Source organism: Phocoena sinus, chromosome 5 (genome assembly GCF_008692025.1).
Source record: "Phocoena sinus isolate mPhoSin1 chromosome 5, mPhoSin1.pri, whole genome shotgun sequence".
NCBI lineage: Eukaryota > Metazoa > Chordata > Mammalia > Artiodactyla > Phocoenidae > Phocoena > Phocoena sinus.
In genome coordinates, this window is record NC_045767.1 from 127,106,180 (window position 1) to 127,132,788 (window position 26,609).

A 26,609-nucleotide genomic window follows, 5' to 3' on the forward strand; every position below is an offset into this window, starting at 1 on the left:
TTGAACTTGTAACCTGCAACCTTGTTAAGCTCACTAATAGTTCTAAGAACTTCTTTGTTGATTCTGTGAGATTTTTTACATATACAGTATGTCATCTATAAATAATGACAGATTAATTCTTATTTTCTGATCTGTTGTCAGGCTTTACTGCATGGGCTGGGACTTCCAATAAAATGTTGAATAAGAGTGGTGAGGATTGTCAGTCTTGCCTTATTCTCTATCTTATGGGGGAAAGCATTCATTGTTTCACTGAGAAGCATGCTGTTAGCTATAGGTTTTTTTGGTAGAAGACTTTTATCAGGTTAATAAAGTCCCCCCTCTATTCCTAGTTTACTGCATATTTTTTATTATGAAGAGATGTTGAATTTTGTCAAATGCTTTTTCTGCTTTAATTGATACAATTATATGGGTTTTCTTCTTTTGCCTGTTAATATGGTGGATTACATTGGTTGATTTTCAAATATCAAATGAGCGTAGTTTATTCCTCTTTTTATGGGTTTGATTTGTTAGCATTTTATTGATTATTTTTCTGTCTATATTCATGAAGGATAGTAGTCTCTAGTTTTATTCTCTGGCACCATCTTTGGTTTTGGCATCAGGGTAATGCTGGATATGACTTAACTTAGTGAATACCCCTTGTACATTTGAGAAAATACGTAATCTGCTTTTATTGATTTGGACTTTCTACAGAAGTCAGATCCAATTGGTTAATAGTGCTATTCAGTACTTCTATTCTTACTATTTTCTCTGTCTACTTGTTCTATCAATTATTGAGACAGGAATGCTGAAGTTTCTAAGTATAATTGCAGATTTGTCTATTTTTTTGTTTCAGTTCTACCACTTTGCCTTTATGTACTTTGAAGTTCTGATGTTAGGTGCATATATTTTTAGGATTTTTTATGTCTTCTTGTAAATTTTCCTTTTTATTATTATGTAATGTTTCTCTTAATCCCTAGTAATTTTCCTTGCTTTATAGTCTACTGTGTCTGTGGTTAATATAGCCACTGAAACTTTCTTTTGATTAGTGTTTGCATGTTATATCTTTTTCCATTATTTTATATTTTACCTTCCAATATCATAATATTTAAAATAAATTTCTTATAGACATTGTACAACTAAGCCTTTAAAAAATCATTCTGACAATCTCTATCTTTTAGTTTGTCTTCTTGAACTATTTATATTTAATAAAATTATTGATATGTTTGGAATTAGGTCTACCATTTTTTATCTGTTTTCTTTTTATTCCCTCTGTGTTTTGTTTCTGTTTCCCCTTTACTGCTTTCTTTGGCTTATTTGAATATGTGTTATTATTCCAATATATCTATTGAGTTTTTGACTGTCTCTTTATATAATTTTGTTTCTTAAGGGTTGCTGTAAAGATTACAACATACATATTTAACTTTTCACTGTATACATTGAATTAATATTTTACCAATTAAAGGAAAAAGTGGAAAATTCCTATAGGTTCCTTTACCTCCCCCATCTATGTTGTAGTTGTCTAATGTATTACTTTTACATACATTGAAAATCCAATCAAGACAATGTTTTTTGAAAGCAATATTTTTTGCTTTTTACTGGTATACATATTTGAAAGAACTCAAGAGAAAAGAATAATTTATTATGTTTATCTAGCTTCTACCATTTCTGTTACTCTTCCTTCATTTCTAATGGTCCAGATTTTCATCTTGTATTATCTCCCTTCTGTCTGAAAAACTTCCTTTGGCATTTTCTAGAGCAGGTCTGTGGTGATAAATTCTCTTATTTTCCCTTCATCTTAGAATTTCTTTATTTTTCCTTTATTTCTGAAGGATATTTGCACTGGATATAGAATTCTTGGTTGACAGTTCTTTTCTTTAAGCACTTTGAAGATTCCACTTCCTTCTTACTTACATGGTTTCTGATGACAAACCCAGTCATTCAAATCATTGTTACCCTAAAGGTAAGGTACTGCTTCTCTCTGGTTGCTTTCAGGCATTCTTCTTTTTTCTTTTCTTCTGTCTTATAGTTCAGCAATTAGATTATGATATCTAGGCAATGATTTCTTTATAATTATCATGTTTGGAATTTACTGAGCCTCTAGAATCTGTCCTTTGTCAAATTTGGGAAGTTTCCAGCCATGAATTTTTCCAGTATTTTTTCTGCTCCATGTTCTTTCTCCTCTCCTGTTGGTACTCAGATGACACAAAATTCAGACCTTTTGGTATTGTTCTATAGGGACATTTGGTATTGTTCTATTTTCTATAGGGACCCAAGGCTTTGTTCACTTTTTTTACAGTTTTTTTTTTTTTGGTCTCTGTTTTTTAGGGTAATTTCTCCTGATCTACTTTTTATTCTGTCATCTCCATTTTGCTGTTAAGCTTGTCCAGTAAGTATTTTTTAAGTTATTGAATATTTTAATTCTACAATTGTATTTTGTTCTTCTTTATGTCTTCTATTTCTTTGCTGAGGTTTCTCATTTATTTCAAGAGTATTCTCCCTTACTTCATGAATCATGGTTTTAATAGGTTCTTTGCAGCCTTCATTGGATAATTCCAACATCTGTATCATCAGATCATCTGTTGATTTTCTTTTACCTTGTGAGTTCAAATTTTCCTGATTCTTCATATGGCAAGTAATTTTTAATTGTATCCAGAACTGAATAGTAGTTTGTGGGTTTTGCTTAAGTCTTAAGAGGAAAGTTGATTATTGTGATTGTTTCAACAGACAATCAAGCAGGTTAGGTGGAGGCTTCAAGTTCTGCTTTGCCCCCTTTGGTTTGTGGTCCAAATGTCATTTCAGTTTTCAAAATGTTTGTAGTGCTATTGAGATCAGTACCAGATGAATGTCAGCTGGTGGCCAGTCTGGGACCTAGGCAATGGTCTACTTTGTAACTCAGTTGTCAAAGCCAGTGGTATGCTAATTAAAGTCAGATACATGAGTACACAGCTGTTAGGTCAGCCCTGGAGTACATGCACAACTTTATGAGTTTGATTTCTTGATTTTCCTCTTCACCATGATCTGCCCAACACCTTCCGGCTCCCACAGGCCTCCCTTTCTGGTCCTCTGTACAGAAAACTAAGACTTTAGTGTCCTCTGTCTCCATGTTCTTCTCGCAACTGTGTCAGCATTTACTGCCAAGCAGCAAAAGGACAGAGAAAGAAAAAAAGCAATGAGGATTCACTCCATACTCTTGGGACCATAACTCTCTCATTATAGAGAGGATTCCCCTCCCTCAGAGTTTTATGTGCACCCCTGGCCATGACCACCATCTGGAGACTAAGGCAGGAGAAAGGAAAAAATAATAATTTAAACAGTTTTAAAAGCAGGAGATTTCCTCCCCTTTCTCTGACCCATGGGATTCCTCTTTTCCACAATCTTATTTTCAGAAAGAGGGTTTTTCTTAGAGCTTTTTTGCTCTTCACCCATGCACACTTCTGGATTTAGAGCTTCCCTTGAGTTTATGCCAGGTGATACTGGAGGGAAAAAAAGATAAGGAATTCACCACTGGTTTGGTGTAACTTCAAATCCTGGCCATTTCTCCCAATCTTCCCGCTAAAATTTTCTCTTCAGCATCTTCAGATAGCTGCTTCTGCATTTATACGTGCATTTAGTGGGAGAGACAGAGTAGAATGTGCTTACTCCATCTTCCTTATTACTTGCAACCTTTCTCAAGTACTGGTTTCTTTTTTGGTCACGCCACACAGCATGTGGGATCTTAGTCCCTTACCAGGGATTGAACATGTGCCCCCTGCAGTGGAAGCATGGAGTCTAAACCACTGGACCGCAGGGAGGTGCCTCTCAAGTACTCTTAATTCACAATTTATTGCTCAAATTTGGTATTTCCATCGTACTTTAATAGTTCCTTGCAGTTTACAAATTGATTTGTAAATTTATTAGTAAATTTCACATGAATAATTTCATTTGATCCTCACAACAAGCCTGTAAGTCTGAGTAGATATAGGAACTAAGATTCGAGGAGTCCATGCTTACCAGAGAAATGACGAGAGGTCTGATCCCAATTCCACAACAGCCTTTTAGGTTACTCTAATTCATTCTTTCATATTTCCATCTTGATGGTACTAGTCTCATGTGAAAATATACATGAGTAATGTGTTTAGGCCAAAACAGATTTAATTAAGTGCTGAGAAATCTGAGCAGAGGGAGTATCATACATCTTTCCATTTCTTTGCTTTGCTTTGGGCTCTTCCTTTTACCTGACATAACTTTCCTCACAACTCTACAGTCAAAGATCTGTTCAATCTCTATTACCTATATAAAACTGTTTCCATGATTACTACCTGGGTTTAGCTAGAATAATGACTAATGGCCCGTACTAGGGAAGGGGTGTATGTTCCAGCCTTTCTCAGCTCCACTCAGCTGCAGGTTCTCATTAACTTAACAGTTACTATATTCCAAATGCTTTGCTAGGGTTAGCAAATAAAGGGAGAATGAGAGATACCGCAGTATCTCTCAATCTAGCAAAAGAGAAAATCATGTTATTGCTTTGGCAAATACTGGCAAATAATTATTGTCTGCGCCTCACGTGCAATGAGCTGTGTTAAGCCCACAATACTGGTAAATCTATGAAGTAGTACAATTATTATACCCACTTGACAAATGAAGAAACAAAACTTTCTGGAGAGGTTAAGTAACTTATTCAAGGTCACACCACATGGTAAGTGGTGATGTCAGGATTTGAACCCAGATGCCTAAATATTAAGTGATTAGAATCCAGGTTTCCCAATGATACACTGGATTCTCTCAACTACTGCTTCTTTAAAGTTAATTAAACTTCATTTTTTTTTTTTTTTTTTTTTGCGGTACGCGGGCCTCTCACTGTTGTGGCCTCTCCCGTTGCGGAGCACAGGCTCCGGACGCGCAGGCTCAGCGGCCACGGCTCACGGGCCCAGCCGCTCCGCGGCATGTGGGATCTTCCCAGACCGGTACATGAACCCATGTTCCCTGCATCGGCAGGCAGACTCTCAACCACTGCGCCACCGGGGAAGCCCTTCATTCTATTGTTGTTCAGACAGATTAATCCTTCTGGATACTCAGCAGAGAAGTCACTAAGAGTTCCTTAAAGAAGATTTACTGCAACCAAACCAAGCCTACTGCCCATCACACCCAAGCTGTTTCATCTGTTCTTTTTCATCTCAGCTAATGGCAACTCCATTCCTCCAATTGCTCAGACCAAAAATTCTGATGTGCTGTTAGTCCCCTTTCTTTCTCTCACACCTCACTTTTGGTATGTCAGCCAATCCTGTTGCCTATACATTTAAACTAGATCCAAAATTTGACAAGTCCTCGCTGTTCACATTAATTACCTGATCCAGGTCATCATCTCTCATGGATTTGCAACACCAGCTCTAAAATCTTAGGCAAAACGAGTCCACCTGAAATGACACATAATTTCACAATGAAAAATATTCCCAAGGAGAGGTTATTGGCACTTTAATATATTTGTTCCACTTTGTAATATTAACTAAAATTGGCTCTTTCTTACTCCCTTATATCTGACTGCTATTTCGTCTTGGAGTTGACTGATTTATCCATAAATGATATATATAACAATTATTAATCATTATTTTTGCTCTTCAAGAGCAAAACAAAAATTCTATTGTTGCATCAAGACCTATTTTTTTTTTCTTAATTAGATGTCTCAGTGAACGTCTAAGGACCTATATGTTAGGAAAACCGTGATCTGGCTTGGAGTCAAGTAAAATGTCAAGCTTCATATCAGGACGCTCTGGGTCAGTGTTTTCTGTAACTCCAAGGAGATATATCCATACCACTTAATTTAATGACCTCCAAGTAAGTTCACTTTAGAGAGTTAAATCACAAAAGTGTACTGATTTTAGATGAATTCACGTTGGCTCAAATTCCTAGAAATCCCCAGTATACTTTTATAAATAACACTTTTCAGCAGTAAAGCACTTTGCCATTTATAATTTTCCCCACAAAGTGTGGTGGTAGCTAGCGCTGTACGCTGAATAGTCCCGGTCTCTTCCATAATAGGCTTGTGCTTCCTGACCTCTCTGTGGTTGGATGGGGCCTTGTCTAGTTCCAGGCAATGACTTAGGAACAGAAGTGATATATGCCAGTTTCAAGCAGATGATATAATTGCCTCCAGACCCTTCTTTCCCTCTGCATCTGGCAATTTTTCAGATGATGGCTACTGTATCATTCTGGGTTCCTAAATGATCACAAGCTAAGCCCCAACTGACTTGTTATGGTTTTTTATCATGAGCAAGAAATAAAATTTTGTTGCTTAGGTCACTGAGATTTTGGTTTTGTTACCACAGCATAACCTGGCCTAACCTGACTGACACATATATGTTATCTTATATGTTATCATAAAAATATATAATATATAATGCATATACACATACATATATACATCTTATATATGATCTCATATGATTCTCGCAACAACCTCTGAGGTAGGGAGCTCAGGTTTAACTGTTCTTTCCTCTTGTACAGATAAGGATACCGAGGCTCACAGAGGTAAATACTTTGCTCTAAGTATACAGAATTAATAAGTGAGAAAACTAGGAATGAAAATTAGATGGACGGACTTCACATCTCTGCTCTTTTAAAAAGATATAACTCTAAACACAGAATCTTCTACTTCTCTCTTTTTTTTAAAGATGTTGAGGGTCGGAGTTTATTAATTAATTTATTTATTTTTGCTGTGTTGGGTCTTCGTTTCTGTGCAAGGGCTTTCTCTAGTTGTGGCAAGTGGGGGCCACTCTTCATCGCGGTGTGCGGGCCTCTCACTATCGCGGCCTCTCATTGCGGAGCACAGGCTCCAGACACGCAGGCTCAGTAGTTGTGGCTCACGGGCCTAATTGCTCCGTGGCATGTGGGATCCTCCCAGACCAGGGCTCGAACTCGTGTCCCCTGCATTAGCAGGCAGATTCTCAACCACTGCGCCACCAGGGAAGCCCTACTTCTAACTCTTGACACAAACATTTTCAACTTGAAAATGTTCAAAGTGGAATATTATGTGTCATAATTTATATTAAAAATATCATGATGCACCACAATATTTCATGTTATCCCATATCTGTGATAATTTACCTCCATCTTTTAACTGATCAGAGTAGCCATGAGATAAAGAATACAGGAAGGTTATAAATGTCACTTTTTAAAGTACGTAGTTTGAACTAAAGGTTACTCTTTAAAAAGTGTTTATTTATACAAAGTAGAGCCTTGACAACACTAACCTTGTATTCATAATATACCCCTATAACAATATTGTGTTGTGGAGCTCCATTCTCTTGAATGGGGACAACACACAGCAGTTCACTCTTTCAGGAAAATGTACCTTAAGAGATTTCTCAGAGCAAGGAAAGCAAAACGGTTTACGCTGAGGTAAGCTGGTTAAAACAACAACATCAGCAATAACAGAAACCTTACCGACTACCTAGGATTTGGTGTATGAACAGAATTGAAAAGGTTTTCAGGCCTGGATCCTTCAGTAACCCTTGTTTCTGAAAGCCTACATCCTGTAAAACTATTCTGGAGCAATTATTAACCACACAATGAGCCTGCGAGACAGCAGATGCTAAGTTCTCCTTTCCCTCCCTTTTTACCTCCTCAGTCAAACATATTTGTAGAGTACATATTTATCTACTTAAAAAAAAGAAGAAAAAACCCTGTTACCGCCCTTCTAACAGGAAATAAGCAGGACTTCTCTTCATAGGTTATAAAAATATTGACAGTAGATAATGGGCCTGTATAAGATACTGGTGGGAAGTGAGTTAATAATCACAGGATCGAACTGCAGGGGGCTTCAGATGCTGCCTAACACCAGAATGGCAATGAATACCATTTTTGTTAATAACTTGCTGGTGACAGAATGCTCTTTCAACCTTGCTTTACTGGAACTGGAAAACACAATACCAGAGAGATATATAGTAATAAGATATACCTATCTTATATATATCCATGAATTAATTTTCTACAAATATAAGAAAGAAATAAGCATTGTCTCTATGAGAAAAAACATTTGCTAAATTTATCTAAATTAAAATGTGATTAGGAGTAATTAGGACTATTGGAGGATAAAACTGTCCTTTTTAAACACTGCAAGAAAGTAAACTATTTTAGCCAAACAATTACCTAATTTAATGAACTATCTAGAGAATTTTCTTTTAAAAACCTTACTGTAGTTCAATACTCTCGTAAGCCTTAGATGTTAGAACTTTTCAGAAATCTAAGAAGTTTCCATATAGCCTAAGAAGATCAAGGTAATCTTCCACGAGAATCAGAGTTCTTTTAGGGATGTTCTATAACAGATGATCTATGTTTCCTTAGAAATTAAACTTTCAAAGGAGGCAACCACACGATGAAAATACCAGTTTTATCCTTCTCCTGAAGCGTAAATCTTTACTGCCCTTCTGTATAAAGCAAACTGAAAAGATATGATGCATCATTTTCTGTAATGATTAACCCCCTATTTGCCAGCTGTCCTGGTGAATACCTCTAGACTTGAGCAGACATTAGCAACCTCAAGTCGTACAGGTGCAAATCCCTTCTGTAAGTTTTGCAGTAGTGCTCTCTCTTCTGTCTCTCTCTCTCTCCTTCCCTCTCTCCTTCCCTTTCTCCCTCCCTCCTTCCCTCCCTCTCTCTTCTGATTTCTTCAAGTATTATTATTTTAACCAAATGTCTTATGCGTTCATTCTTTTCTTCCTTATGGGGTAAATTTTGAAATTATTTAAATCTTCTGCTGTCTGTGAAACATACAATGGTGAAACCATCAGTTAGAGATGAAGCTAGTTTACTGTTGAAAAATTCAGGAGCAGCCAGTGAAAGGATCAATTACCTTGGTAAACTTCAGGACACAGTTCTGAATGGTTCATTGCATTTCCTCTATTGTTCTTTGTAAATGTCCTGCAAACCAGTTTACCAGCATATGATGGACCAAAATTATTCCCATTGATTGAAGACAGAGTCTTTGGGAGAATTTCATTTATTGCCTAGATGAAAATAAACTGAAAAGAGTACACGACGAAAAGAAACAGAAAGAACTGAGGATGGTTTTTAGAGAGAAATCATCCTGAAAAGTGTATTGCCTAGTGGCTATTCGGTTGAAAGCAGCAGCAAGTTCTCTGGGTGGCAGTCAAGGTGAACTTGAAAAAGGCGTTCCTTGAAGCCGTGTGAATATTGCAGGCCGGCGGAGGAATCCTTCCGGGCAAAGACGTGTTGGTGAGCTCTGATGCTAACGATAACGGGAGTATTAAATGAAGGTTACTATAGCAAGGTGCCTGCCCGGGGGAAGAATTGTGACCGCAAAAGAAATAGAGATCTCTGACTCTTGATCAAACAGATGGGCTGGTGCTGACCTGCATCAGTGATCCCGAGTTGATTAACCGAGATTAGGAGGCGAAAGTCGACAGCGCAGCCAACGAAACACTGCTGGGGCTTTTCGTCTGGAGAGAGAGGGGAGGGAAAAAAGAATAGGGGAGAAGAAAACCCAGGGAGAGAAAACCTGCAGTTCACACAGACAGGAGATCCGGTTTCCCCAGCTCTTCGCCCAGCCGCGCTTCCCGCCTCTGCTCCCTTCCCGGGCCAGAGTTCAGGGCCGATGCCCGTAGCCGCTCCTACAGGAGGCGCTGCAGAGTTTTCGATCTCTGCAAGGTGTGAACTTGCATCACCCCTGCCCCGCCGCTGGGAGGAAGCCGTGCAGTCATGCACGCCACGCAGCGCAGGGGCTGCTCGGGTCCAGCCCTGAGCGCGGGAGGCGAGAGGCAAAGAGGGAAAACCCGAGGAATGGAGAGCGATGAGGTTAGAGAGGCTTTGGTAAAGGAGCAGAGACGCGAAATAAAATCACTAGCCACAAGGATCAGTACTGGGGACCAAAGATCGAGGACGTGGGGGAAGAAAAACGTGGGGAAGGGCCCACGAGATGACTTATAAGGGCTGGGGGGAGTGATAGAGACGTGACAACTGAAAGCAGAGAACGAATGAGAAACCCTTGAGAGCTCCTAAGAAGGAAGGGAAGACGGTCCGCGGAAGGGACTAATGCTCTAGGAAACGCAAGTAGCGAGGGAAAGTGAGGGAGACAAGAGGCTGGCAGGGCGCGTCGGCCTTCCGGGGATCGCACGGTGTGGCCAGAGCGGCGGCCGCGCGTCCTCAGGTCCCCAGCGCACGGGGTCAGCGCGGGAAGCAGCTTTCCGAGACGGCCTCGGGGCATCGATCGTTTCAGATAAATCCCGGGAAGGCCTACTGGGGTGTCTCTGAGCTCGGATACCTTGCTCTGATTCGAGGGGCTCACGGAAAAGTGCTTCCCAAATAGTTAACAACCGCACTTATTAAAAGGACCATCGGAACACAGAGGTGGTAGCACTTACCCCAGCCTGGGGAGCTCAGGGGTTAGGAAAAAAGTCAAAGAAGGGCGGGAAGAACCGTTAGAAACTCCTTGTAGGAGTTTTCAAGACAGAGAGACGTTCTGGTGTTGGCTGCAGTCAAGTTAATGAGTCTAATTTAAAGAGAAAGCAAGACAAGGGATTCTGTGGCCCAGCAGAGCACGCAGAGGCCTGGGTGACCTTGATTCTCACTTCTCTCTTCCATGGGTACTATCTGTCTACCATCGGGACAGTGACAAAGTCAAAGTAGATATGGCTTCCTACCCTCAAGGGGCTGGCCCTTTAAAAATAAATTAGCAATTTCAGTGGAGTATGTAGAACTTTGCTTGAGATTCCAGGAGAAAAGGAAAAGGATGAATCTTCATGACATCTTGGAGGATTGGAGAGGCACCCAGAAGTGGTGAGCTCAGAGGTGAAAGCAGAATTTTGAGGACAAGCCCTGGTTAACAAGATGAATTACTTTCTTGTTTATTTCCCAGGAGCGTGAGGGTGGAGAGGGGGGTACACCCAAAGGGACCCACATGTAAAATGCCTGGCACCTGGGAAAGCGCTCCAGAGACTCTCCCAAAAGGACCCGACTAAATTACTCCCCCCCCCCCCACCGCCTCTATAGCCCTGAGAAGCCCTGGGCTTCCTCATTAATATAGTCTTTGGCTGAGCAAATATGCCTCCCTGCCCCACCCTCCAGTCCTTGGACATATGAGAAAACATTGAAGCAAAGCCATGTCCTTGGTTTGAGTAGGTCACACCTCTCTTTGTTGATAGCAAAATGGACACAGTGGAGGGATGAGAAGAGAGACACATACGGAAAGCAGCCTCCTAGCCTATAGTGAACTCCTTAGGGTCATTTTCAGAGTAAGGCTAAGTAGAAAAGATGCTTTGTCACAGCTTTGAACTCCCTTTCTGGAAATAGGAGTCATATAGACAGTCCAAAATAGTGCGTGTGCGTGGAGGGGAGTTTGGCTAGGTGGGTCACATGATACCATAATGCAGGACAGGTTAGGAAGCAGTCTGGGTTTAGGACTTGGCAAAAAAGACTCTGAACTCAGTCCTTAGGAGCTGTCCTGGGATGCAGGTGGGAAGGAGCAATGAGGGATACGTAGCCTGTGGGAAAGTATTTAGGCATGACAGCAAGTACAAAGTTTATTTCTTGGCCCTAAAATGTGGCCTATGTAACCGCTTGCAAATTTTCCTCTTTTTGATTAGAAATATTTTCTGCTTCTCAAACAGCCCTAGTCCTCACTTCACTCCTTGTGGTGGGGGGCAGGTTGTGAAAGCATCTAAGTCACAAGCAATACACAAGAGATTGCTTTAAACCAGTGAATGGAAGTGTTAGAAAATGGAGTACTGATTTGTGATAGGTAGAGAACAGAACTTTTCAAAACAAAGATATTTTTTCAGATATTGAAGCCATCAGGCAGTGGTAAATGTTACTTGGAAGAAGGTTTAAGGGAAAAAAGCCGACAGCTCAGATGACCAGGGGAATAAAAAATGCATGTTATCATTGAATGAATCCACAGCTACAAATGTAGCAGGTTAATTTACTTCACCCTTCAAGAGAAACAAAAATTATAGCCCCATTTTCTTACCAACCTTACAAGCATAGATAGAGTGACAACTTGGGGGAAATGACGTGCTTTGGGACCATTACTCTTCAGGACACACCCTCATATAACATTCTCTTGTCTCATTCCCTAACCTGCATGTGTGTTTAGTATTTGGATGAATTTGTCCAGGTGAGAGCAGAAGTGAATTTCTATACAGGATAAGAGCACTCAGGTCCAGTATCAGCTGAATCAGAGGAACAGAGCTGGCATTCTAACTGAAAATTATGCTAACCAGTTATCTCTTAAATCTATCACCTTGAAATGGAGCCTGATTCATGACCATCTCCAAAGAATTCTCTCTCTCTGGAGCAAGTGTAAAATGGAAGAGTTTAGGAATCTCTAACACCATCACCAGCAAGTTTGACCAAGAATAGGAGGGGCAGGTGTAAGGTGACTGGCTGAAAATATGAACCCGAGGTAGGTGAGTTTTGGCAGAAAGAACTCTGACCCTCGACTCAGGGAGACCTGTGACTCTGGTCTCTGTGGTGCTGAGGCTACGTTACCTTCAGCAGGCCATTTGATGTCTCCCAGAGCCCCAGTTTCTTCTGGTATGAATTTATGACTACACTCTCGCTAACAACTTTATAAAAAACAAGATAAAGGTATCCTCTGAGTTCAAAAGGAAGGGACTAGAATTGTGGTTGATTTGAAGATTAGCTCCGAGGGTTTCACACCACTCAGAATCTCTATTAGTTCTGAAGGAAACAATGAAGGCTATGAACAGGGTACCCTTGGAACTGTGGATGAAATAATTTGATGGCCAACATAAGACTACAAAGCTGGTTGGCCCATTTGTAGCAAGAATGCCACTCTCACCTAGGGGACAAAGCTTCTTTTCCATGTTTCACTCTGAGATTCCACTAAGTTCTACGTTCTGTAAGGGCAGAGGCTCTATATTATTTTTGTGTTTCTCTCCTGGTGGTTAACCCCAGTCCTCCTCTGCCATCAGCACCCAGGAAGTGCCTATTCATTGATGAAGAAGAGAAGATGGGGGAACATGAATAAGAGACAGTGGAGAAAGAGTTTGGAAGGAGTAAAAGAATTATTCACCAAAGGAAGTCCTGCTCTTTCATGAGATCATTGCCTTCTAAATCATAAAATTTCTTTTCTCTGTATTCTCAGATTACCATTATCAACACAAGGGAACAATTACTTTTTCAGTCAGGTGGCTGACTCTTCCTCAAAGTCAATGGCCCTCTAAATTCATGCTGAGTTATTATGGAGTTTGTTTACCAAACTTAAACTAAGGCATCATGACACCCCGACTCTGTCCCCCTATTTCTCTTAGAGTTTGTGTAGCCTGAGAAAATTCGTGCTCCCTGCTTTTCACAAGCATTCACTGGTTATGATTTTGGCTTCTCTCATGAGCCAGGAGGCAAAGGTCTTGTACCTCCTTGTCTGATGCCCTTATGCCTCCAGAGGCAGCTGGTGTCACTTTAGAGTTAAAATACCTCAGGCCTAGAGCATATTGTCCCAGGCCCTATAGGGTGAAAGCAGCAAAGTCAGGTTCATGGGCTCCAGGAAGCTAAATTGCCTGCTTCTCTCTTCTTGGAAGAATGACTGAGTGTCATAAAAGAAGGCAAAAGGGGATTACTGTAGCCAGTGTTCATTTCCATAGGCAATCTCAAAACGTGGTCTATCAGAGACTCCTGTAGGTCAGTGTTTTTCATAACATCCTTGGTTCCACTTGCATCGGATTCAGCTGGGAATGCTGTAGGAAGCTTCCTGGCATGACTCTTTGACCTACCAAATCAACATCTGTTGGGTTATAAGAAATTTTAGGGAAAAAAATGCTGTATATTTTTGCTAGGTTGTTTCCAGAAGCAGATACATGTTATTAAATATGAAAAGAACTGACCTTCTACCTTCCTGATCCACTAGTGGCCCTATGTTTTCAGATGTCTCTTAGTTTTGTGGCCTTTAAGATTCGAAGGCCACAAATGATGCCTACTCCTTCTTCAAATGCTACCTCGGGCTTCCCTGGTGGCGCAGTGGTTGAGAGTCCGCCTGCTGATGCAGGGGACACGGGTTCGTGCCCCGGTCCGGGAAGATCCCACATGCCGCAGAGCGGCTGGGCCCGTGAGCCATGGCCGCTGAGCCTGTGCTCCACAAGGGGAGAGGCCACAACAGTGAGAGTTCCACGTACCGTAAAAAAAAAAAAATGCTACCTCACCCCCAGGTTGAGGACCCCCCCAATCCTAGTCCTTCCCCCACCAGCACCACAGAGACAAGAGTTTGTAGGGGCAGAAAGCAACAAGGATTGTGAGCAACTGTCTCTGGAAGAGAAAAATAAGTGGCTAGTGGCCTCAAAGAACAACTATCTCCCTTGGATTGGGAAATCCCAAGACAGCCACCTGAGATCCTAGCCCACGCCTTCCTTCCTCATCCTGAGAATAGCTGGGCCTGGTGAACCTGCTGGCCATCAAAACACCATTTCCTTTATGAGATCACGTAACTCTTTAATCAGAATTGTTAAAACTAAAACCAAAACCAGAAAACTTATATTGGAGAGCATCTAGTTTTTCATGCCTTTGGGGGAAATTTCCAGTTTCCCTGAAGAAAAGTATGAGCTTGCAGCGTGGGCCTAGGCTCCCTGGAGATTAGGCAGCAAGACCCACTTTTATTTGCCTCTTGTTTTTGGAAGCAGGGCTGAAATAGCAAAAGGCACTGTGGAATGGAGAGAGGCCCCAAATCTTTGCTCCAAAATGCTTAGTTCTGCTTTTCTCAAGGAGCGGCAGGAAAGAAAGTCGTATACTTGTGTCTGAGCCCTGGATTGTGAGAGACAGTGCCCGTGCACTCTTTCCAATTAAACTCTCAGCCTCCACAGACAGAGAGTCTATAGAATATTTTAGCATAAGCGGGGAACTGAAGAACTGAATCTTTGACGAGAAGAGGTGATCGCATCTTCCAGGGCAAGCCCTGGGCCGGAGAGTCGAGCAGCGCGTCCGCGAGGCCCTTGGCGCCGCAGGGAGGGTGCGCCGGCTCCCCGGTCCCGCTCCACGGCTTCAGGTGCCTCCGTCCGTCCCGGACGACCCCGCGGCTCGCCCGCCGCCGCCGCCAGCTTCCCCTCCCCGTGGCATCGCCTGGCTTTAGCTCTGCGCGCCTTCTCTCCTCGCCGGGCCGGTTGCCGGGAGGGGCAGTGGGCGGTGGCGGCTCCCGCTGCGAAGCTGGGGGAGGAGAGGGGCCGGGACCGGGCGCAGGAGGCGGCGAGAGACGCTCGCTGCTGCGAGTTCTGCCGGTGGGGGGCCCAGGAAGGCCGCGGATGGGGAGGAGGCCGAGGTTGAGGAGGCCGGGGAGGGGTGATGATGGTGTTAAATGTGGCCGCGCAGCTCCCCGGGGAGCTGCCTGAAAGGAGAGTGCGCTCACCAGCTGACAGCGCGTGCTCCGCTCCAGACGCTCGGCACCGCGGCCAGGAGTCTCTGCCAGCCCCTCTATTGTCAGCCGTCCTCTAATTAAGAAACGCTCCCATTACGGCAAAGCACCTCCACGCTTCTCGGTTCCTGTCCTTTTCTTTATCTTCCCCCGACTTCCCTCCTCCCCGGCCTCTCCCCTGCATCCCAGGATTTAACCCGTTCTGCGCTCCGTTAGCCTCTTCTTGCTAGTGGCCTAGCAGAAGGGGAGGGACCTCCATGGGCCGCGTCCAGGACTCTGTCCGACCTAGTGGGGAGGATGGCTGGTGAGAGCAAGGGTCAAAAGCAGCGAGGAAAACTTCACCTTGATTCCAACTACCTCCCAACCCCCATCTCCCACCCCATGTCGCAACACCGACGGCAAGCGATCCAAAGACGAGAGGTCGCGTTTAACTCTCACTAGGACTTGCTGGGGTTTCCAGAGTGCAGTTGACAAGTCTAGGTTGCAGTTGCCAAATGGGTCTTGAACTTTCAAATGATCAGAGGGGACAAGTAATTACAAGATATCCTTTTAATGAAAGACTGCTTACTTGGCTCAGGTTTAAATCTATAAAATCAATAGAAAGGCCTAATGAAAGCCTTGGTCCTGTCTTGGTTAAGATTAAGGAAATTAACCACCCCCCTTTTTTTTTTCTGGTCAAGCTGGACCCCCAGTGAACAAGGTACCATGGAGAAGTGTTTAAACTTGACAGTTGCCAAAAAGAAACTTCCTGCAGTTTTCTGTGAAATCAAATACGTTTCAAAAAGTGTGGTGAGCCAAAATCCTCCACAAATAAAATTGGTGGTGGGGTGGAAGACAGAATATGAAGCAAGCTGTTTAACGTATATAAAACTCTAGAAAGCACCAGCAGCCTGGCCAAAGACTAACCCGATTTATCTATCTTCATTACTTTAAGAAATGCTGCCTCTTTGTTTGTTTGGGTGATATTAAGCATGCTTAACTTGCACACATAGTTGATTCCTTTGCTAGTATCTTGGATACTTGGATCTGACTTTGGAAGGTAGAAGCTAATTGCTAATAATGGAGAGAAAGGAACCAGTCAGCATGGCAGGAGTGGTCTGGCATATGGGGAATGAGCGCTCAGAAATACTCAATATTCAAGTTTCCAAAATATTAATGAGATTATAGCAACCTGCAGCTATATGTTACAGCTTGTTAATGGAGTGTAAGAGAGCAGAGCTGCCAAACGTTTGTTATGCAAACTCCATAGCAGAACCTTAAAATGGAAATGTGATTGGACATCTCTTTCAAAGAAATGCCAGTGTTAAAAGAAAGAAAGTAATAGAATGAAGGAAAGAAAAGAAAAGAGGTGAAAGTCCTCATTTGAACTTTGACCACTTAATTTATCAGAGAGTAATTTGGCTTTTTTTCTGCATATCTTGATGGGTCAGAAGAATTCATCCTCACTTTTCAATCAGTGTGATATAGAATTTCCAATCTGATATTCTGTATGGCTGTTCTTCTCTTCAGAAGAAATGGCATTTTCTCCAATTCATATATAATGCCACTAATATTTAAAAGTATAAATATCTATCATTGTGGTACAAGGGGGAAAGAAGACCCCTGAACATTTACATAGCTGTAGCTCCTAACTATCGATTTTCTTAGAGAAAATTTTGTGAGCACATTGACCTAGTGGGTGGGCGTAGTAAGCTCCAGTTCTGGATATTGACATTTTCTAGCTGTGTAATTTTGGGGCAAGTCAGGGGGAGTCATTTCTTCATTTGTAAAAGATGGGAAGGAAGAGTTTTGAAATTTCTACGAGTCCATGAAAAGAAAAGGAATAACTTGTAAGAAGCTTTCAACTCTGGTTAACACAAAAGGAGCAGAAACTTTTGGGAAATGAAATATAGATTATTTTCCTTGAGAAAACAATATCGCAGCTTTATTTTTCTTAGTCCTGTCCTTCCCCTACTCATTCATAACAGTTGTAAAAGCATTCTAGGTCCTCTTCTCTCTTTCTATCCACACATACACGCAAACAAACCAAGCCAAATAACTATAAAAAAATATGTGTGTGCACATTCTGCAAGGTTGCTGTATGTCCATGCCTGTTGAGTCTGCTTATTGAGAACGAAATGGAAATGTGTTAGAAGCAATCGCTTGATTTATTCAGCAGCCCGAAGATTCCTGATATTTATCGGGAGCACGGCAAACTCATTGCCGGGTGCAAAAGGTTATCTAGGGGACAGGTGCATTGTTTCTGCCCCTGGAAAGCGTCACGAGCCGCCGCTCACCTCTCGCAGAGTGCTGGCGGAGGCTCTGGCTTCCCTTGGTCCTCGGCTTCAGGTGAAAGCCATGGATCCCTAGGTGGTCAGCAAATAGCTTCTTCCTCGGTTCCCTGCTCAAGACCAGAACTGTACTCCCTCACCCATTACTTTTTCCACAAACCCAGTTTGTGGCGCTCTCCTTTTTTTCAAGATGCTGGCGGGGAGAAGAGGATGCAGGAGCAATTAAACTAACCCTCTCTCGCTGCGCCCTCCCCCCACCCCGCTTCCCTGTTCTCGCAATTTGTTACCTCAGTGTAGACACAAAATACAAAGGATTTAGCTTAAAATCAACCTCTCAAATCCAGCGAAGTTTAGCCAGTGGAAATTCAGCCAACCTTTAGTTTAACAAATAGTTTTACTCTCACGTTTGCCAAAAACATTTTTAAAGGTCTGCTTTCTGATCTCTCCCATACACGCGCTGTATTGGCTTTTTCAAAATCTATGATCCTGAGAACCAGAATATACTTTTCCTGAGGATCCTGAGGTGAGAGTGAGCGCACTGTTAGTTTCTGTGACCGACTCAAAAATGTTTTCTACATAGGCATTAAGTCAGAAGGACAAAATTAAAGCAAACATCATCTTCATTGGAAGAAGCAGAATTGTTTGGAAAGAAAAAAAAAAAGTGTAGCTCAATGATTTCCTAGGACAACTGCAGGAAATTGATTTCCTAGGACAACTGCTCATTGAATCAATGAGCCTCGATACCCCTTTCCCCTCAAGTTCTTTTCCATTGTTCTCTTTTCCTCTCCCTGCCTCTCTCACTCCCCCCAGAAAGAGGAGAGAAAGTGAGAGACAGAGGGAGGAACGGAGAGAAAGCTTGTGTTGTGTATTTGAACTACAAGAAAAGCTTTCAGCCTGGCTAAAGTTTTTATGAAGTGAAATAGCTAATCCTGGTAAAGTTCACTACCCCTGGCTAGATCCTAAGAGATCTCAATTTCTTGCAGGAATTGTTGGGAATGGAATAAGGAAGCATGGAAAGATCCTGGAGAGATTCTAGAGGCACAATTGTACTGCAAGTTTGGGAAAGGTTTTACCTCACAATTTAATTATTGACTTAAACACTTTTCTATATAGGATTTCTGGTACTGTGTGAAGGCACAAGGTCTGTAACGGAATTTTTCTTCAAAACTCTAGGGTCACACAAATTTGCATTTAATAGAAGACAATCCAAATCTTCAAGGTCATTTTAAACTTTTTAATGCTTATATTAGAATGAAATAAGTAAGTGACAAATAGAAGTTATTTTCACGTTTATTTTTATCATTTGCAAAAGGAATACATAAAACAATGGCAGTTGGCTTTGCTAAATTAAAATAAAATGATCTCGAGTAGAAAATGTAAAAAAAAACGAATCGAGATAAGTAGAAATGGTAGCAAACACTCAATAATAAATAAGTTTTCTAATATTAACAAAGCAGAATAAAATTGACCAAATGCTTTTGACACTACTAGATGTGGTTTTTTTATTTAATTTTTAAAAACAAACATTTGCAAAGAGCTTAAGGGTAAGTGGCCGTGTTTAAAAAACAGAAACAAAACTGGTCTGCAATTGGCAGTTGAGTTTGTCCCAGAGCCACAGCAGTAGCGGCTGATAAAGTGCGTGCGCCAAGTTTCCTAAAAGACGCCAAGGTTCTCGCGGTCCGATATACATACTGGGTATGTTTATACGATATAGAAACCTCAAAGTTCCTTGCTTTCTGACAGTTCCATAGTCAAAAGTTATCCACTTTGGAAGCATTAACTTTGCGTTTCATAATGCATTTTGGGAGACAACCTCGGAATACTCACTCTCCCACACGTGAGTGCGCGCAACACACAGGGATGGATGCCCAGGGTATAAAATAAATCAAACACAAACCAGTGACAGAGAAGAAGATGCGACGTTTTAGCAGCGTATTGGCAGCAGGGAACTAGAATAATGATGCTATGTATGAGTACATATAATTATACCATATCTCTCTACAAGGGGAGCCGACTGTGGGAGGAAAGAACCCAACTTTAACAGCAAGCTTTCACTGAACAATATGGACGATAGGGAGTTTGGAACAGCGGCGGCTTTTGCAAACCATCAAATGTAGCTGCCATCTGAAGCCAAGCCGTTGCTAAACAACGACCATCGCTTAGCAAAATTTAAAAGGGTGCGGGGATCTTTGCCCGTGGGGCTTTCCGCGCCCTGGGAAAGGGTGATTTTGTTTCTGTCTCAGTTTTCCGGGTTTCTGTCACCTTCCTAACTTGCCTCATCCGAGTCACTGTAATGGGAATGGGGGGAAAACTCTCCGTCGCTTCTGTGGGACCGCGGCGAAGTTTTGCTACTTTCTTCCTGCACTGGCTGCAGGATGCCCCCAGGCAGCGAAGGCGACAAGTTCTTTTGCGCCATCATCGCCGCCGTCAGGGCGCTGTCCTCGAAAGTCGAGAAGTGCAGAGCTTCCAGCTGCATCGAGTATCCTCCAGCGGAGGCCGGGGCCGAAAAGCGAGTCCGGCAGCTTCCGGGCGGGGTCGGCCGCTGCCCCACTCCCGAGGCTGGCGGCGTCCCCGCCGCGGTCGCGGTGCCCGCGCCTGCTTCGTAGGGGACGGCGGCGCGAAGTTGGTGGTGTCCGCTCTTGCATGATGCTGGCGGCGGCGGCGGCTGGTCCCCGCCGCTGGGCGTTTGAAGCAGCTCGGACAAGGCGTTAATGTAGATCTGGGCCATCTGCAGGGTCTCGTACTTGGACAGCTTCTTGTCGTTGTTGAAGGACGGGATAACGTTGCGAAGCTGGTCGAAGGCGTGGTTCAACCCGTGCATCCTGCGTCGCTCCCTGGCGTTGGCCGCTAGCCTCCTTTGCTTCTGCACCCCGTTCACCTGTTTGCTGGAAGGGGCGCGCTGGCGGCTGCAGCCCAGCTCGTCTACCACCACCCCGCCTTTCAGCTTGCACAGCTGTTCCCGCACTTTCACGGGCCCCGGGCTCTTGCTGCTGCCACTGCCGCCGCTCCTTCTCACCAGCTCTGCCCGGCCGTCCGCCTCGTCCCGGGGCGCCGCGGCCTCGGAGGCACCCAGCTCTGGGGAATGGAGCAAGTACTGGGCGGCGCGTGCCGTGCAGATGCCCTGCAAAGTGGGAGCCAGCCAGGCGCGTGGGTCGGTGCTGTCCAGGAGGGACAGCTCGGCCGGATAGACCGGATGCTCTCTCGTCTGCAGGGTCGCAGGTGGCTGTGATGGCGGCGGCTGCGGGAGGTGGTGCGGCTGGGGATGGCGGTGGTGGTCCCCCAGCTCCTTCACTTCAGCCCACTCTTGTGCATGCAGCAGGCGGGACATTGCACTGCAGAAGCTCGGAGGCGCAGGGTTGGAGGAGCCGCTGGCAAACAAGCTCAACAAAAAAACCCTTCCCAGGTCTCTACTGCAATGTCTTATTTTTTTTCCTCCTCAACCCTCCCCCACCCACTCGGAGATCACACACCAGGTCGCGTGCAACGAAGCTTCTCCGGTTGCTGAAGGCGCTGCGCCCCTTTAAAAAGCGGCACGCGCCAGTGTGTCTCCCCCCGCTCGTCTCCCAGCCCCCTCCTCGCGCCGGTCGCGTGTCTGCTCAGCCAATGGAGGGCGCGGGCAGGCGCGTGCGAGCAGCCAATCAAAGAGTTTTTACACCCGGGGAAAAGTTCCTGCTAACCGAGCGTTCGTGCGCCCGCTCTAGGGGTTTTTTTTTTTTTTTTTTTCTTTCTTCCCTGCTCCTTTCTTTTTCGTTCGTAAATTCATATGTTAATTGCGGGTTGTAATTTGACTCCGGTGTTGTATCACTCCCGCCAGTTGCTGGAGTGCGGGAGCGGATGCGGAGCGGACTCTTGGCTGGAGGCCGAGTCGATTCGGGTCAGAAGTGCGCGGCCGCGGGCGGGCGAGCGGCTCCAGGCGAGGCTGGACGCACCTGGCGTGAGGAGGGCCCTCGGGGAGAGGATTGAAGCGCGCCTGCCCTTTGCTGTCTTCAAGCTGGGATCGCAGCTCCCACCGTTTGTGCCCACACATTTAAAATCTCTCGTATATAATATGACATTACGTATACTTGTATGTGCATGCATATAATACATGTATGTATATAAAAATCTTTCATAATCTACGTGTTCATAGATATATAATTGCTAAATGACGTCCACCATTTAAAATCAATGTTAGAATTTTTAAAAAAAAATGCGGTCTCCGAATACGTTTCTCATTTTTCATCTCTCGCTCTAGATCGACTTTATGTAGTCCTTTTCTTGACGAAAAGTAAAGCTCTGGTACAGTTATAGAATGTACCAAATTCCAGACCCCCTCGCCCCCAAATTCCCTCCGTCCCCTTTTCCCAGCACCCTGCGGCCAACTAGGATAGTAATCTGCAAGAAACTCTCCGCTGAGTAGTGTTAGGGCAGGGATATTCTACAGTTCCGGCAACCACGGTAAGACTCCTTACTAAATGCGGAGCAATGGGAGGGTGCCCAAAGAAAAAGGAAAAGCACCTGCGTTCCAGTCAATTCTGACTGAACACTCTCAAGGTACAGAAGTCCGGAGTTACCTACCCTTCTGACTCAGGAGCCCCAGGTTTAATACGGCGCGAGGCTTCTCCGGCAAACGCTGAGAAACCACAGCCTAACTCCCTCCACCCCAGATCTGATCAGTTAGGGTGTGCTCTCCCTGCCGTCACTCCCCACACCCCGACCCCCGCCCCGCCATGGCCACCGGCCGGAGCGCTGAAACCCAGGAGGTCCTGGACGAAGCTGGGACGCGGTCTCCCGAGGGAGCACCACCCTCCTCCCGCGCCTGCAGGGGAGGGGGGGAGCTGGGGGAGTCACAGCAAAAAGCCAATCAGAAACGCCCTGGCCCCGGGCACGCACTTGCTGGCGCCCAACCCCGCTCCGCCTCGGGACGCTCTCCTGCACCTTACCTGCGGCGCGGCAGTGGGACGCTACCCGCCGGTGCTAGTGCCTAGCACTAGCGGTGGCTGCCGTCCCTAAAGGAGTTTCGTCCTGTGGACAAGATAAAGAAACGCCAGCAGAGAGAGCTCCGTGGAACCTGGTTTTGCAGTGCCCAGAAACGACTGAAAAGTTGTTCTTGCTAGTATTCGCAGGGACTTGATCTAACCTGCCATTTAGAACTCCTTGGGCAAAAGAATCTCTGGGACTAGACTGGATTTAGTTTTGGATAGACTATATATATATCTTCTGTAGCTTTATGGAGATAGACTCTGTGTGTGTGTTAGATGGACTCTGTGTGTGTGTTGTTCATGGTGAAATACATTTCTTTTGGCCTGAGAATAAACAGGAAGCTCTTTTTCTTCACCCTCCCTTTTCCATCAGGTGGGCAGAGGAAGCTAGGCATCTGAGCTGGGGGTGGAACACGCGGCCCAGTGCATGGGATTGGAGCCAGGGTAGCATGAAGAGGGTGTCTCTGCAGAGGCTTCCTGTCACGGGATGTCAAACACTACGTAATGTGTTTGTAGGGGCTGGATGGTGGCAGAAGCCCCTGAGTATAGGGTATGGCAGTTTAAGCAGAAGGAGGAGGGCTTCTCTGTGTGTGGAGAGCTGGATTAGTTACGTACAGAAGGACTAATGAAAAAAATAAGCGTTTGTGGGGGCTTCCCTGGTTGCGCAGTGGATGAGAGTCTGCCTGCCGATGCAGGAGACACGGGTTCGTGCCCCGGTCCGGGAAGATCCCACATGCCGCGGAGCGGCTAGGCCCATGAGCCATGGCCGCTGAGCCTGCGCGGCCACAACAGTGAGAGGCCCACGTACCGCAAAAAAAAAAAAAAAAAAATATGGAAATGGACAAAACTGTAGTTTTGAATTGGAGATTTTGATATGAATTTATGGTTTTCAATATGTAAAATAGATGATATAGGAATAAACATAGATTATAAATGTGGAGTGGGTGTGCATTCCTACATATATTCCCTAGCTCTTTTCCTTCTCAGGGCTTGGGTTCAGCAATGAGCATATCTAGCTCTCAGATTTTAGTTTCCAAATAAATTGCCCACTAAAAAGATGCAGGTTTCCTGAAAAAATGGGCTAATTCTAGGGATGGTAGCAATGCTAATTCTAGGGATGGTAGCAATGCTAATTTCCTGACTTTGATGGCTTTATTGTGGTCATGTAAGGAAAGAGAATGTTCTCCTTTTTAGGCAATACTCACTAAAATATTCAGCTTATTTTCAAATAGTATAGTAAAAAATTTCCTTGTATAATGCTTGCAACTTCTCTGTAAGTTTGAGATTGTCTCAAATAAAAAGTAAACAAACCAAATAGGCATATTTAGTTTGTTCTTTGCATGTCTGGAGTTGCCAATTCATGTCTAGCCAAGCATTATACAAGTGTTGAGGCTGTTGTTATTGCTGAAACTTTAAGTTAAATGTTGCTCTGCCCAGCCCCAGTAGAGTATGTATCCAATGGGTTTATGAATTCTCAGGTTTTAATGACTATTCAGTTCATAAGAAGTCAAAAAATATTTCTCAATAGGTGCCAAGAGGGACTTCCCTAGTGTTCCAGTGGTTAACATCTGCCTTCCAATGGGGATTCTTCCAAAGGGGATGCGCGTTCGAGCCCTGGTCGGGGAACTAAGATCCCACTTGCTGTGGGGCAACTAAGCCCTTGGGTTTTAAAGCCTGTGCGCCGCAACTACTGAGCCTGCACGCTCTGGAGCCCACGTCCTACAACTAGAGAGACGGCCGTGTGCCGTAACAAAGAGCCTGCTCACCGCAACTAAGACCTGATACACCCAAATAAATAAATAAATATTTTTGAAAAGAGGTGCTAAAAATTGAATATTAACTTGAAATGCATCCTTCTACAGGTTATTTAAAATAAAAATGTCAAAGTCATGATGAATTCTCCTAAGCCGTGTTCTGATCAGGTTACAAACATTAAAAAAAAAAAAAATCAACCAGCCAACCAAACAAACCCAAAAAACCCCCGAAAGTTTTGTTTTCACCATTGTTTGTAGTCTTACCTTAACAACTGGCAATTATGAGAAAGAATTAAGCAATTGTCTTATCTTTCCTATGTGAATGGTATTTCAGAGTAATCAGATGGTCTTGCCTTAGTTCATCAGGAAAATTTTTCAGAATAAATCCCATCTAATAAGGATAGAAGAAATAAAAGACAAATCAATATTTTGCAACCCCTAATGAAAATTTTTATTTAAGCAATCATTAACAGTGAATGAAACAATTAGATCAAAGTTTGTTGGGGAAATTTGACCATGGAAGGATCAGTTTGTCACCACTGGAACCCATTCATCAATCTTCACATCATTTAGAGTAGAAGACACTGATATTATGTGCTTCCTGATTTCTCATGCATTATGAAGTACTCAGACTCCTATGAAGTATTCTTAAAAAAAAGAAGAAAATGAATCTGAATTTAAAATATGGGGGATACCATATTAAGTTAAATGGCATCACGAGAATGCAAAAAGACAAACCCACATCATGTAACATTCTATAGAACAAATGTTCAGTTTCACCAAGTCTGTGACATGAAGAAAAAAGGAGGGAGGTGAGGAAGGATTGTCTCAAGATACAGCACCAAAAGCTGTATGTGCGGACCTTGTTTGGATTCGGATTCGATAGTAAAAGGATTGTTTTTTAAAGGCAGTTGATGAAATGTGAATATAAATTCAGTATTAGGTGATATCAATGAGTTATTGTTAATTTTTTCTAGGTATGATAAAGGCAATGTGGTTATCTAAAAAGCTGTCCATACCTTCAGAGTCACATTTAGATAGATATAGGGGTGTAATAACATGTTTATAATTTGCTTTGAAATACTTTATTAGCAAGATTAACACTATGAAAAAGGAAAAATGAAGCAAATGTACAAAAATCTTGATAATCGCTAGATATGGGTGATGACCGTTAGCTCTACATGCACGTGAAAATTTTCATAATAAAAACCTGTTAAAAATGCAGTGGCATCTCACTGTATCATATATCAACCACATAGTTCAGCATTTAAATCCCAGTTATCTGGTCCTAACCTATGTTTCTAGCCTGAGATTTCCTTATTCCTTTTGCACGGTTTTTCATATTGTATTTCAGGGATCATCTATGTGCATATACTAATCACTTGGGATATTCATTAAATAGATAGGTCCCTGGGCCCCTGCTAAACCTACCAAATCAATTTTGTGAAAGGGACCCAGGACTTGTATTTCAAATAAGCACCCCAAGAGATGTCTCACTTTGAGAACTAGTTTTCTAGAAGTTTTCCTGTGCTTTATTCAGCTATTTTATAGTTCTCAGAACTTGTAATTTCTGTCACCACAAATATGCTAATCCAGACACCTGTTATCCAGTCCTACTTACTAAAATGTAACCTAAGTTTCAAAGTCTAGACTAAATGCTTCCTTCTCTAAGAAGTCTTCTCTTGTCACCTCTGGAACCACCATTTATCCTTCAGCAAGGAGGTGAAAGCAAGGTGTCTTTGGGTCTACTACTACACTAATGGCTTGTTAGAGAAGTTCAAATTTGCATTCGTTATAGTTCCTAAATTTGCCTAAGGTTCATTGACCATAGTATCTATATCAGTTATCTATTGCTGCATAATAAATCCCTCCCCCCAAGCTTAGTGGTTTAAACAACAAACATTTATTACATCACAGTTTCTGTGGGTAGGAGATTCTGGGGCTGCTTACTTGGGCGGTTCTAGCTCAAGGTTTCTCAAGAGGTTTTAGTCGAGAGGTCAGCTCAGGTTTTAGTATCTGAAGGCTTGACTGGGACTGGAAGAACCACTTCCCAGATGGTTTATTCACATAGCTGGAGAGTTAGCTCTGGCTGTTGGCAGGAGGCCTAAGTTTTGTGCCCTGTGGATCTTTCCATACGGCTGTTCATGTATCCTATGGCATATGGGCACCTTGCTTATCGAGAGGGAATGATTCAAGAGAGAAAGATGAAAGCTGTACTATCTTTTAGACCTACATTCAGAAGACACATTCTGTCATTTCTACCGTATTCTAGTTATTAGAGGTGGGTTACTAAGTC

At 43.3% G+C, this 26,609-nt stretch overlaps 1 protein-coding gene across 1 annotated transcript; it reads right to left on the minus strand.

The window, feature by feature from the left end:
* Positions 1-18,875: 18,875 nt before the first annotated feature.
* On the minus strand, positions 18,876-21,088 carry ATOH1 (atonal bHLH transcription factor 1). The gene has a single exon (XM_032633461.1). The coding sequence runs from the start codon at positions 20,924-20,926 to the stop codon at positions 19,865-19,867; it is 1,062 nt and encodes a 353-aa protein (XP_032489352.1). The 5' UTR covers positions 20,927-21,088; the 3' UTR covers positions 18,876-19,864.
* Positions 21,089-26,609: the final 5,521 nt, after the last annotated feature.